At 42.0% G+C, this 14465-nt stretch overlaps 1 protein-coding gene across 24 annotated transcripts in view; it reads left to right on the plus strand.

Moving 5' to 3' along the window:
* Positions 1-14465, plus strand: part of PLAGL1 (PLAG1 like zinc finger 1) — a 64880-nt gene that overhangs the window by 26992 nt on the left and 23423 nt on the right. For 8 of the 24 annotated variants that reach the window (XM_019653766.1, XM_019653765.1, XM_019653773.1 and 5 more), the window contains exons 2-4: positions 7708-7781; positions 11602-11633; positions 12342-12553. Coding sequence is in view for 5 of the 24 variants with exons in the window: in XM_019653764.1 (XP_019509309.1) it covers positions 12448-12553 (106 nt within the window). In the remaining 19 variants the exon portion in view is untranslated. Of the gene's footprint in view, positions 1-7707; positions 7782-11601; positions 11634-11653; positions 12554-14465 lie in introns of those variants that run through there. The other 16 variants (XM_019653768.1, XM_019653767.1, XM_019653785.1 and 13 more) reach the window with 6 other exon arrangements.

Below are 14465 nucleotides of genomic sequence, written 5' to 3' on the forward strand. Positions count from 1 at the left end.
TCAGCAAAACAAAAAGCTGGTTCTTTGAAAAGTTCAGTAAAATAATAAACCTCTAGTCAGACTAACCAATAAAGAGAGAAGACACAAAATACCAATATCAGGAGTAAAAGAGGGTCCATTACTATTGAACTCATGAATATTACAGGGGTAATTAGGGAATACTACCAAGAACTTCTGCCCACAAATTTGATAATTTTGATGAGATGGAGCAATTCCTAGAAAGATATGAACAAAATACCAAAACTCACTTAAGAAATAAATTACCTGAACAGCCCTATATCTATTAAAGAAATTAAATTAATAGTAAAACAACAGCACCAACAAAACTTTTAAAAAAGAAAACACCAAGCCCAAATGGTTGCACCAGTGGATTTTACCAAATAACCCGTGTGACAAAAAAAATGAAAAGGGAAATTAGAAAGTATTTTGAACAGAATGAAAATGAAAACATATTTCCAGATAACTAGAATGCAACTATAGCAGTGCTTAGGGGGAAATTTATAGCACTGTGTGCCTATGTTATAAAAGAACATTCGCAAATTAATAGCTCAGTATAAGGAATTGTTAAAATTGTCTTCAAATATCTGAATGTCTTTTGTTAAAAAAACATGTTTGTTTCATGTCATTGGAAAAGACCATTAGGAGTGGTTATAAAAGGGTGACTTAGGTCTTCATAGGAAAGAAATAAGCATCAGGCTTCCCCAGCTACAGGCTGAGTTTCTTTAGCAAGACATGTTCCCCTAGATATTCTTAAGGTATCTTTCCAACTGTGAATTTCTGAGATAGTTGTTAGTGAAGGAAAAAAAAATATTTTGCATGTTAAGAGGATATAGATTCACACACACATTTAAAATGGCGTATTATTGGGTTGTCAGAAAAGTCATGACGCATTTTTGCAACGAAAAACATAGAAAAAATACGTCATGACTTTTCCGACAACCCAATATATCGTATATGTTGCAATATAAGAATAAGCAGCATTTTTTTTTTAAAATTTTTTTTTTATTGGGGAATTGGGGGGATGGGAACAGTGCTGGGGAATTGGGGGAAGGGGAACAGACAAGTTGCTGTCGTTTTGTTCTTCAATCTAGTTGTGGAGGATGTTGCTTCACTGGCCCAAGTTGGCACCATCATTGCGCTCTTCTCTGGCGAGGCAGATCAGTCGCCGGCTTCTGGACGGCCGCTCACTGCGGCTGCTGGCCGCTCACGCTGGCTGCTGGCTACATATGGTAGCCCATGGCAACCCACTGCCACATGGGCTGCAGCCTACGCCGTCGCCGGCGACTCATGGCAGCCCAGCTCCAGGTTGAGCTGTTGTTCAGCATCTTAGCTGTAGAGGGCAGTGTCACTGGCCCTCATATGTGGGATCCGAACCGGGGCCCTCTGGCATCCCAAGCGAGTTCTTAACCATCGCGCCACTCGGCCGGCCCAATAAGCAGCATTTTTAAAGTTAGAGAACCATAGCAATAGAAGCAGCCTTTAGTGGTGTTTAGACAAACAAAAGTGGGCCTTACTCTTCGATAACAACTTTTTAAAGGGGGATTCATTCCCCAAGTTTGTAATCTCATCATGCCCAGACAATCCAGAAAGTTCTAGATGTGCTTTCTGTACTAGGTAAAGGGTTGGATAAAATCGCCTCTCCAAAGCCTTTCCTGGCTCTCTCAGACCTAGTGGCCTCTGTGTCTTCCCACAGTATTCTGTGCACTGTACTGGGTCATCTACATACCACCATCTATCGATAGGATGTTATGAACGATGAAACGAGGAGTGAAAAATAAGGTTTGCCATTTATCACTGGCAGTCTTTTCTTGTGCTAGAAAGTTAGTCTGTTTTCTCCTACTCAGTAGGGTGAGGGTCAGATGAAGTAAGATATGTATTAGTTCTTTGAAAACTTTAAAGCACTAGCTAGATGCTACAAGTATTCCTATTATGTATTTTTCTCTTCATGTGGCAAGAGTCTGCGAATTTCTGCCTGGCACCAATACTTTTCTACTTAAAATGGTTAAATGGCAAGAAGTAAAGTTGACTGTACAGAAAAACCCCATTACTGCTTTATAGCAACCAGGGATTTGCCAAAATTAGCTTTTTTAAAGACAGTTCAATTAGTGTTTCTATTTGGCATAGTAGTTTATCTTTTATGACAGTTTGATGTTGGTTTATTAGTTGGCCCCATAAAATCCTGGACTCAAGTGCTATGTTATTAGTGCTAGAGAGGATCATGTAATCCAGAGGCTGGAAATTACTTTTAATGTCTTTTTATTGAAAAGGAAGCATTTTTCCCATTTTAACAAGTTTTATATTGGCTTGATTTTCAACATCAATGAAAATAGCTACCGTTATTGAGCATTTATTACATGCTAAAACTGCTGCAGGTGCTTTATACAGATTATCTAATTTTATCCTTCACAAACCCTATGAGTAAAGGTATTATTTTATAGATGAGGAAACTGAGGTTCTGAAAATAGTTAATTGCTTAATTTACAAAACTACTAAAAGGTGACACTAAATTTTAAATATGGATTTATCTGACACCAGAGTCCATACACTACCCCCTAGAGTGAGTGCTGCAATGCACTGGGTTTAGAAATAGATGATGATTACTTATTTAATATAGCAGTGGTGGGAGATCCTCAGTGAATAATTATATGCACACATGGTAGCTCTGTACAATGGAAACAGCATGAGATTTAGACACAATACTTAAAGTTTACTGTGCTGCTTATTCTGTGACTTTGACCAGTTTATTACTCTCGAGCCTATTTTCCTCATTCAAAACCAGAAATTAATAAAACCTATGTCAGCTGCTTGCTGGTTCTGTCTCCATTTTGGAAGAGTAGGAAGACAGAGGGGCCCAAGGTGGACCAGTGCCAGAGACAGCTTTAAGGTTCCTGCTATAACTGTCCCACTGCACCTAATAAGAAGCTACCTTTTCTGTGCAGCTTAGAGTTCTGTATTTTCCAAGTTCATTTCTGTCCCAACTTGAGAGTGGTGTAAGTTGGCTCCTTGAGGGCTGTTCAGCACGCTCTACAAAATGGTGTCTTTGGCTGTCAAATGGTGACTGGAGCCCCCAGGTCAGTCCTGAAGCTCAAAAGATGGGCACGTGGGGAGGTTATATTCTGTGTCAAGGAATGAGTTCTCCATACCTTTCATTCCAATATTGTTTATTTTCTTTTTGGTTTAGGAATTTTGAAACTTAACCCATCTATTCCCATGTTGACTCAGGATTAGTAACAGAAGTGGAGTGGAGCGCGATAAAATGAACACATTTTGTTACAGGTTTTCATGGAGGTCATGTCAAAGAAGCAGTTCAGAACTCAGTGGAGACCTTGGGAATCTTTTAACTGTATCTGTTCAGTGTACGTAACCAATCAGGGTAATCCATTTTCTGTCCTAGCCCCTCCCACAAACACACACAGCTCATTCACTCGCAGACTGTCATTTAGGAGCTTGGATTACCAGTTTGGGTGATTACCTAGCTCAAATCAAAAAGCTAACTGTTCTATCTCTGGTCACGGTTTTGTTTTGCAAACAGAACTTACGCAAACTGGACTCTTTCTTTAGGTCTAGCGGCCTTCCCTGGAGATTAGCCCTGAGGGTAGCCCTAGGAATCACGGCTCTAAATTCATGCACCTCCTGGTTCACTGGGTGGGAGCCAATACGGGCTGCACCTACAGCCACACTCCTCTCATCAGCACAACTGTTAGCCTGAGAAGAAAGTTCCCCAGTCGTTGGGGTACGGTGACAGGAAAGAAATGGCAGATAAAGTGAGACCATCACTTGTGGGATTGCAGGATGGGAAAAGAAAGGGAGAGTGAGCAAGCGGAGTTTATTTATGGAGTGTCAGGGGGGCCACTGAGGCTCAGCAGGCCCTGGATGCGGAGGACTTCCCTCGGGGCTTGTTTTCTCCCTCTGACCTTGGATGAACTGGCGCGCAGTATATTATGCCGGGCGATTGTGCTGGTTTGTCATGGTTAGCATTCTGGACTGTCACTGGAATGTAGGAAACGGATGAATTTGAATTGAACCATGAGGTGGTCTCCGGGCCCTCTCCTTGTCTCAAGGAAACCTGTCGCTGTTTGTCTGGGCCTGGCCTAATGAAAGCAATGGAGGGAAAGAGAGGTGGGCCTTTGATCTCTTTGTTGCAGCTGCTCCCTGGGAACTCGCTGAAATCAATGCCCTGTTTTCCTGAAGGAATGAATGGCTCTGCCTAACTAGCTTTGTGAAGCCGTTGGGGAATTCACTGCCTCTGTTTATTGACAGCTGAAAAGGAGCACATGGGGTGGAATGGACCTTCTTGTGAAAACCAGGCACAAGGAAAATTAGACCTCAATTTAACACAGAGGAATTTGGAAATTCACCCCAAAGGAGACGGTGGTTTCTCATGCTTACATTAGAATTACTCCAGTTTGGGGCTAGTGTGTAATGAACAATGGAGGTTCTGTCACAACTATGTTATAAGTAGGAATATGGTATGCATAATAAATGATGTTAAGTAGAAGTTGATTCAACACCCTCCTTCTTTTTTTAAACACAGAAGTAGAGAAAGACAAATATTAACCATGATATAATCAGGTGATTCTTTTATTTTTGCCTTAAGAAAAAAAGTGATATTTAAAATGAGCATAATTAATATAATGCTACTGAGTCACTAGAGTTATGTCTTTCATTCACTTATGCTTCAAAATGTCTTTGAAGTTTGTATCTAAGTTTCACAAATGCTAGTTACTCGTGTCGTTCTGGACTGTGTGTGTTGCATGGGATTATTACGATAACACATTTATTTTTTAAAAAATTATCTTCTTGGGATATTTTCACAGAAAGTCTGTATCAAACATAACTGAAACTGGCTAACAGACCAATATAGCACTTGGAATTAGAGCAGGTCATAAATCCTAAAATTATTGCCTTGCTTTTGAGAACAGAGTAAGGAAAAAGCCTTGAGTTTATCGTAAGGAAACATCACCGATACCTCCTTTCCCATCTCCCCTCACTTGCTTGGTTTCCCAGGAAGAATTTATGGCTTCTTCCTTTGGCCCCCAGCCCTTTGTACACACCTCTATTACCGCACTTAACACGTTGCCCCGAAGATCTTTGTTTAGGTGTATTCTTTTAGTTGGAAGTAAAGCAGCTGTGTCGTATTCATTTTTATATGTCCAACCCCAGAAAAGCTCTTGGCTCAGTGAATGGGTGCTGAATGAATAGGGGTGGCAGCTCCCTGTGCATTACTGTGAATGTAGTTACTTATCCAGGCTTCAACTGCAAATACCACATTTTAGGAAAACCTGATGGATCTATTGTTACCTGATTGGTACCACAGCTTTAAAAAAAAAAACAAAAACAAAAAAAATCTTTCCTTTATGGAGAATTATTAAACAGGTTTGTTTTTTTGTTTTTGTTTTTTGGTTTGACAAGTTTACAGGGCAGTCCATCAGCCTCTGATCAGGAGGCATAAAAAAGTGCATGGCATTGTCCTTTTCAAAGCCAAGGTCTCCTCTCTAATATTCCTTCCTAAAAATAAATCTTAACACAGTGTTTAGATATTTTCAGTAAGAAGATGAAAAAGCTTTTAATTTAGTTTTGTAGACTTTCACTTAACCAGATTTAGTGATTGAAATGGATAAAGCTTCCATTTCACATGATTTAATTCTATAATGTAATATTAAATAAAGCAAAAGGAAACATCCTTTGATAATTTCTTTAACCAGATTTACCACCACTGTGTGTTCTGAACCCCTTGTCAAAGGAAGCAAACAAACACCTTCACTTCTCAGTGAAAAGTGTAAGGGCAATTTCAACTCTAAAGGACCATCTACTATGCTTTCACAGGACCCCAGGACAAGCCCAATTTCTGAGCTAGTCTCAAGTTAAAACCTATTTCTTTTTAAACCAGAACTTTAAGTGGGAAATAATTGTCAACATTCTTTGGGAAAAATAGCATCTTAAAATTATAATGGAAAATTTTAGAAAATGTGGAGGGGGGAAGGTAAGTCACACAAGTACAGGAACTTGCTAATATTTTACTCTCCATGTTATTTTTGTTTTATTTTTACCACCAAGATTACTTTTAAAGAAATCTGGTTGGTTTCTGTTTTGATTAAAGATAGGGATGAAATTTAAAATACAGGTTTACAAAGCTGTGAGTCGCGGTAGCAGTCTTGTGGAGGAATGGGCGTTTGCCTGGTCTTACAAACGCGGGGGATTCAGCAGGTTGTGACTCTTCCCAATATTTCAGATTTCTCACGAAACAGGAAAATTACCATGGCCCCCCTGATCATTGGGAGACTCTTGCCTCCATCAGTATTAGGTTGTAGATAAGAAAGCAGTAAGCATAACACTTAGGTTTTATAACTTGGCTGCTCAGACCTCCCAGTTTCTGGAGGTAATTTTACGTGACATCATACCAAACTAGGGAGGGGCCGAGGGTGAAGGAAAAGAAATCAAACCACACTTTTCCATTGGATGTTTCAGCTCTTAGAGGTGAGGCATATCTTTGTCTGCATTGATAGAAAGAACTACACACAGGCCAAGGAAGTGACTGCAGTTAAAAACCTGCTCTTGCTATGTTTACAGAATCAGATAATTTCAACTACATGGTCCTCCATCAAAGAGACTTTTTCTCAGGACTGATAAGACAGCTGTGATAGCCAAGAATTTAAGTCAAGCCCTCAAAATAAATAGATTTAGGGATCAACATATATTAGGTCTCTGTATTTCTGTGTATTTTTTTTTCCATAAACAAACTTCCTAGTAGGAAGATACCAGATACTTCCCTCCTTAGAAGGCTTCCGGTCCATCCAGACTGAGGGACTAGAGCAACCACCAGTGAAGGCTTATCTAGACACTGACAGGGAGACATCCTCCTTATGGATTAGGCTGAATGGCAAGAAAGACTATCCTGAAATATAGAATAATTGATCATTACCTTTATTGGGCATGCTTACTGTCAATAAGTTCTGCCCTCTGGGCTTCTCCTTTTAATAGTAGCCTTGTTTGTGAGGGGGAAAAAATTGGAGTTAAGCAAAGGTGTTTTTGCTTTTGGGGCTTTTTGTTTGTTTTTCTTGGTCTGTTTTTGGGGCCTTTCCTTGCTCCTTCGAACCCTCCTCCCCTCATTCCCACTTCACCCTCAGCCCTGCTGAGGTATTCGTTTCCTTTTCCCAAAGGATAGTGTTCTTATTGACACTTTTTAAGAAAAGATCTATCATCTGATTTCTGCTCGAGGCGGTGAGGCTTTTTCACTTGAATTGGGGTCTCTGGACAATAACTGCAGATCCATGGGTGCGCCTTGCTTACCAGGCACAGTGTTAAGCACTTCCCTCACATTAACTCCTTTAATCCTCAAAAGGCTTGATTCTTGTCTCCATTTTACCAGCGAGGAAGCCAGAGGCAGAGCGAGATTAACAAATTGCAGGGCGTTTCTAAGTGGCTCTGGGTGGCATCGGGATTAGACTGGAGGCCTTCTGGCACCATAGCCCTGGATGCCATTAACCGCATCACTGTGCGCCCGCTCTGAGACTAAAAATCCTTTAAGAACTTAAAGGTGTGCCTCTGGAATGTTGGAATATGCCACTATGACATGTTGACGGAGAGAAATTTTTGATCCTGGCATTCCTGAACTCATATTCTGTATATAAATGTCTACTTACACAGTACCAGTGTGGTTTTTCTCAATGCCTTTTTTTTACCCTTTTGATTTTTTTTCCTCTCTAGGATTGCTCTCACGTCTGATGTGGCCTCTGTTTCATGTCACATCTAAAACTCTTCTGTACCTCAAACTTAGAAAGGTAAGTATGTCTCTGCTAGACCGTCTGTCTGACTTCTGCCCAGTCTGCTCTCCCGTGGTCAGTGGTGAGTCTGTTCTCGTTCTCTCGGCCTTAAGGAGTGCCCACCAAAGCCTCTGCCCCTTGCCCAGCACAGAGGGTGGCATTCCAGAAAACACTTGCTCTCAGAGATTTTTGCATTTGAGGAACTTCAGGCCTTGCGGGAAGAATAGAGCTGGGGGACTTGAAAATCCATTTTTCACTCTTTGGAAAAATCCAGAGGGCTCGCTAAGTTCTGTCCTTGATATTTAGTCACATTAATTTAGAAATAAGGGCTTTTGTACAACTGACTTCCTTATCATGACTTGCTTACTGGAAACTTTGTGATCTCCCTTCTTTACATTTTAAAAAGATGTTTTAAAATTGTTTTATCTTAAAAACAACAAATACATACCAGGAAAAAATAGGGGGGTTTTAGCCTCCATTGAGAGTCACATTTAATATGATTCTAAGTCTCAAAATCATGCTCCTAAAATCATAATATGAGGTGATTCTCAATTTGCATATGTTCTGTCCAAATTTCCTAAAATTACGAAATAAATGTTATGAAATAAGTGCCCCTAAATCCAGTGTTTATTTGAGGGAACTCATGGTTGGCAGGATCCACAATACTTATCAGAAACTTTTATTCTTATCATTCTCCACCATACATCTGGAGATTATGATTTGTTCTAAACGCCTATTTCAAAATACTAATTCCAGCCTTAAATTTCGTATTCAGCATTTTGGTTGTTTTCCCCCATAACATGCGTCAGGTCTCTGTTAAAGCCCATTGCCTTCTTCACCCTAAAGCAACCCTCCCCCTGTTTTGCAGCTTTAGTGCTAAGTGTTGCTTAACCATAATGCTTGGCCTCTCGCCACACGTTTTTTTACAAAATGTCCTTGACTGTAATATGCCATTTTTTTCCCTTATATTTCATCTTATGCTTGAATTGTTTTTTTCTAAACCTCTCATAAATAAACCACTTCCAAATTTATTTTGCTCTTGGGGCTGACTTCTAGAAAAGCTGTTTACAGCTGCCCCAGGTGGAAGGCCAAAGTGAGGTGTGTGTTTAAATCCCTGTTCTCCAAACGATTCTAATTGAAACTAGTCCTCTTCCCCGCCAACATATTCAAAAGAAATATTCTAGCAAGATCCAAAAATGCCCAAGTCACTTCTGCATATCGTTTGAGTAACTTTATGGTGAGACCAGTTCACCCCAGGCCCTTCTGTGATTGTTTTCTCTAGTTAAATGTGGTATTGCCGTTAAAGGTACAGTTAATAATATTATACTGCATAATAATTTATAAATCTTTCAAATATATGACATACAAAACCTGAAACATGCTGGAAATAATTACAAATTTCTCTTACAAGTACATGTTAGGAAACGGAATTATATTATGATGGTCCAAATTAAAGAAGATTATTGAAGTAAATCAATAATTTATACTTTTTCTGTTATATTGTATATAAGGCAAGACCTCTCCACCAGCAGAAAGATTACAACTCGCTTTATTGTGATACTTGCTTTATTGCAGTGGTCTGGAACTTGACCTGCAGTATCTGCAAGGTATACCTACCTGTATCTAGCAGAATACTATCATTTGGTTAACATTTTAAACTAACTATAGGAACATAACCTAGTTAGTGTTAAGTGGAGTATGCGTCCCACATAATGGAATAAAGGAGAGTAAAGATACATCTTACCACTTTTAGGTAAGAAAAGTTTCTAAGAAATATCATTAAAATGTGTTTTCTTCTGACTCCCTGAACAAATAAGTTAAAATGAAGGCAGTTGGGGGTCATAAGATAAGAGAGTGTTAAATATTATTGTTAAAGTTAGTAAATAAAGCACATTTCTCAATATGTTAAAAATACCGGTAGGAGTTATGTATGTTTATATTACAACAAAGTGTACTTTATTTGGAGAAATAACTTAATTGATCCATTGTGTAGCATTTACCAAGGTAATGTTTTCCTTTTTGTTTGAGCATAGGGATTAAAAGTGATTCATAAAACAGACACACACACACACAATCAATGTGTAAATTAGAAACACATTAAGATGATCATTTTATAGTGTTTCCCCAAAATGGTTCTCATTTGCCCTGTATATTCAACTTAGAGTGTGTAAGAATGTTGTTAGTTCCAATTCAGGGAAGATTTCAAACTAACTCTGTGAAGAATTTTATAGAGAAACTTAAGTGTTCAGTTATTGCATGTATTCTTTTTTGTGTACCTTTTTTTGGTTTGTTTTTTGTGGGGTTTTTTTCCAAGGTAATTACCATTTTACTGATGTTAATGTATCTAATGGGTAAGTCCAGGAGCACAATCTGTGTGTCTGCTGTCCGAGGTCTCTTTCCGTAACAAAAGCCTGAGCACATTGCTCTCCTGATTAAAAACTTGTAGTGATTCTGATTAGTCAGGACTCTTGGTTGCAATTGACAGAAACTAATGGGACCATTGAAGAATTCCAAACAGCCAAGTGACAGGAGCATATTTGCATTAGAAGGATCACTGTGACAGCAGCATTGTGATGAGGATGAAGGAGAGCCAGTCTGCAAACAGAGAGACTGGGGAGCCAGTGTGGCCTCAGCCTCCAGGATGTAGAAACGTCTCTTTACACTCCAAGCTCCTTCCTCAACAGGCTGGTAGTAGGTTTCAAGGAAGCCCCATGAAAATTGAGTGTTGGCCAATAGAGTGGGCTGGTCCTCCATTCTCCAGCATACCCCCCCCCCACAGAGTTTTTGGGTACCACAGATTGGAATACAGTGTCCTGTACATGGTTGCCCATGTCAGGTGGTGGGGGTTGGAGAGGGGCCATGTGAGTGGTCGTTAACTGCCTCTTCTCTCCTCCCTTCTGGGCCTCACCTGTCTGGTGTGAGAAGGGAGACAGCTGTCAACAGAGGCCAGACCCCTGTGAGACCAGAGTGGCCCCACGCTCTGGTTGCTCTGGTTCTCTGCCTACTTGCTTAACACACCCTCGCTTCCGTGTTCCCTCCCTGCAAGTTCTCTTCTTGGGTGCAATTTAGTACGAAAGACTCCTCTTCCTAATAACTAAAGCAGAGAGGGCACCGTCGTGGTGAACTCGGTGTTCACAACAGGACGCTCGGTCCCAGGCAACTCCTCTCCCAAGTCCATCTTCCCCCAGAAGAGTGCCCCACATGCCAGGCAGACTTAGTGGGTGCCTGTGTGGCAGGAAAACGGGGTTCCCTTTTGCTAATTCTTGTATATCTGATGTTCTTCCTGCCTGAGGTCTCTAAAAGTTCTGATCCCTGAATAATGGCTGCTGTATCCTGGCTTACCTAGAGTCCTTCAGTTTTCAGCAGGGTCGTCATAAGCCTCACCTGAAGGTCTCAGACATTCAGCGACAGAGCTGAAATGGAATTGGTTTTGAGGACATGACTGACCTCAAAGTCTGAACCCTCTTAGACATTTATTTAACTTGGTACCACAGGTATCTACCATTACTGCAACATCTGTGAATCAACAAATTTGTCACATGAAGGTTTTCTATCCTTTCTCCTAGGGCGGGACTCCCCTCCCCCAAACCACCTTCGTTTCCAGCGCTATCATTTCCATCTTATGGAAATCCACAACCCCACTCCTTGTCCCAGATTGCTGGTCTGGGAGGCACATCCAGGCTTGGGAAGCCGGGCTGTCCTGTGCCTCAAGACTAGCAGCAGTGGCCTCTCTCTTTCCTCTTCCTGGTAGACTTCCATTTTTCTTCCTTTTTTTTAAGCAATTTGGAGTTTAAGATCAAGGCCTTAAAGATAACTTTGTCTGCCTCTCCCTTTCTAGGTATTTGCATAGGAATCAGAGGAGTTAATCTTGTGAGTAAACTCTTAACATCTGCTTGTTTCCTTCCTTCTCTATCTACCTTCGGGGTCCTAAAGCACACAGTGTCCCCCCCAGGCCACCAGTGCCTTTGCAGAGTCCACTTCCTCTGCAACAGGGGGGTGGCCATTTTTGAAACATAATCTGGCTCTACTTCCAGCAGTTGAAGCTTGTCTATAGTACAGGCGTGCGCTAGTCAAAGACCCTTAGGACCTTATTGAGGCAGCCTGCAAATCTGCATCTCACTCCACAACTCCAAGTGTGCAGAAAGTATCCCCTTTTTATTTCCCTTGTCTTCATTCACACTCCAGCCCCCATTCAGGCAGCTTTGAGGGGAATGTCATTGCAGTCATTTTTAGGTGTCTTCCCTTCCCTCATGGGCTATGTCCTAGAACCTGGAGATTTCCTGGCACCTGGCAGGTGAGGGACTTGCCTCTGGCCCTCGACACATCACAGTGGTGGTCTGTTGAAGGCCTGCAGCTCTCTGCCTCAAGGCCCCCCATGGAGGCTGGAAATCTCTTGCTCAGGTCTGGCCTCCCTGCGGACACCCCACCCAGCTGTCCTCTCGAGGGTTCTGCACTGCCTTGGGGAACAGAGCTGTGCAAGGGCCCCCCTTTTCGTTTCCAGGTCCGGGGGCAGGAGGGCTGGAGGGGAGAGTGTCTTTTTCTCACCCTCTTACTCGCTCTCTCCCTCTCCCGTCCCAGAAGTTGAGCAGAATCTCCTCATTGGGTTTAGATGTTGAAGACACACTGCTTCTGCCATCATCTGGGCTAAAATACAAGGAATTACAAACCCTGCCACCCGTTTTAAATGAGCTTGAAAGGAAACTGTTGGGAGGACAAAGTTAAAGTTCCAGAGCTGTCCTGCCATGCTGGTTCGGAGGCCGTAATGAAGGCAAAACATCACCCAAACAGTGGTAACTATGCACATTAAGAGAAAGAAACAGATCTGAGAGACAGTAAGCCCATAGATCTTAGAGTCAGTGAGAAGAATCCAGCACGACTCCAGACTTTTTGACTTTGGAGAGGCTGGGACTTGACAAGGGGAGGAGATGGGTGTTAGAAACAGGGACTCGCAGATCTCACACATCCAGATGCAGAGCCCAGTCAGCTGCTTGCTGGCTGTGTGACCGTGGGCAAGCTAGCGTAACTTCTGAGCCTCAGTTTCCCCACAAGTGAAATGGGGTCCATACCTCCTACTCATGTGGTTGTTGACGGCATTGAGTAAAGTGATGAAAACAATGGCCATCACCTGTCAGCCTCCCATAAATGGTAGCTGTTCCTATTGGTGCCAGTAGCCGAAATCGGTAAAGCTGGGGGAGGAGCAGCGACTCTGGAGTTAGCTGTGTGGAGCCCCCTCTTTAGAACAGGTGACATGCGGGACCGCTGTGACACATCAAGCTGAGAGGCAGGAAGATGGACTCAAAGTCTGGAATTTGAAAGAAAGTTCAGGATTGAAGGCATATTTGGGGGGCCAGTGACCTCAAGTAGTTGAAACCTTGAGTTACGAACAAGGTCCCCAGGGATTGTGCTAGAAGGTAGAGGGCCAGGTGCCAGGCCCGCAAACCTACTCACATTTCCCATGACCCTTTGCAGCACGCCCTCGCAGTAGGAGTATCCCACTTAGGGTCTCCACCTCAGAGGTGTCATCTCATGGTTCCCTGTGGTCTGCCTCACTGAAATAAGATTTAGTTGTCTGTACTCTCCTTTACATCTGGAATTACAGACTTAAGAAAATCAAATTTAAAAACTTATTTGAGAGGCTTTTCAAAAACAAACCTTGTACATCTTCAGCCTCGGAGAGTCTTTCACCGAAAACCAAGGCAAAATTCCCAGTGTTTGGGGCTTGCCCAGGTCTTTCCCACTCAAATCATTAGAAATAAAAAAGTCAGTCTGAAGAATTGACTTAAGCAAAAGCAGGAGCAGCTAGAGGTGAATGAGCTGAAACTGGAGGGAAAGCCCTTTGTTCAACTCGGGTTTCAGTGAATGCTCAGCAGGCGGCCAAACCAGTTCATTAGCAGAGAAAGACGCGTTCTTCCACGCTGCTCCCAGAAGCACATGCCTAGAAAAACATATTGGGACAACAAAGAGGTGCATTCTAGAAATCATACGGTCCCGGTTCATGAAACTTCAGTTTTTGTCATCGGTGAAGAAACAGATCATTTCCCCCCAAATATTTTCCCATTTATTTAAAACAATTAACTACAACTAACCTGCCTACTGGGTGCCAATCCCCATTCCTGGAAAAGTGATTTTTCTTGCTACTCCAGAGCTTAGAGACATCTATAGTTAGGAATATTGAATGCTACAGGGTCATTTTTTTTCTACCATATACATTTTTTAATATTGTTGACATATCAAAACCTTTTTCTCGGATTTTGAAATGTCAATTCAGACCTGAAAAACAGTCTGCCAAACTTAGATATGTTCTTTTTCCTCACTGCCTCTTCTCCGCTTTATTAATTGCCCTCTGCTGCACAGGATTTCCCCCCAGGGCCACGCATGCTTTCGGGTTCTCTGTTGCCTTGTTAACTATTTAAGCATTAGACTGGTGCTGAGATGGCAGGTGGGAAAGGCAGAGGGACTTGATCGCCTCCCTGCCTGAGTTCTCCTCTTTCACCAGCGCCACTTACATTGAGCAGCTTAAGAATAAGCTCCTGTGTGAGCCCTCAGAGGCCAAGGAGTATTGTTGAATTCAGAAAGGAATCGCTTTCTTTTAGTGATAATTTGAATATTTTGACAATGAAGCTGAGCTCCTCTATGGCCTGGTTTGCGTACTTCACGTCATGTGCACCCTTTCCAGGGAAGCACAAGAGCCCCCGCCTCCCT

This window comes from Hipposideros armiger, unplaced genomic scaffold, assembly GCF_001890085.2.
Source record: "Hipposideros armiger isolate ML-2016 unplaced genomic scaffold, ASM189008v1 scaffold_206, whole genome shotgun sequence".
NCBI lineage: Eukaryota > Metazoa > Chordata > Mammalia > Chiroptera > Hipposideridae > Hipposideros > Hipposideros armiger.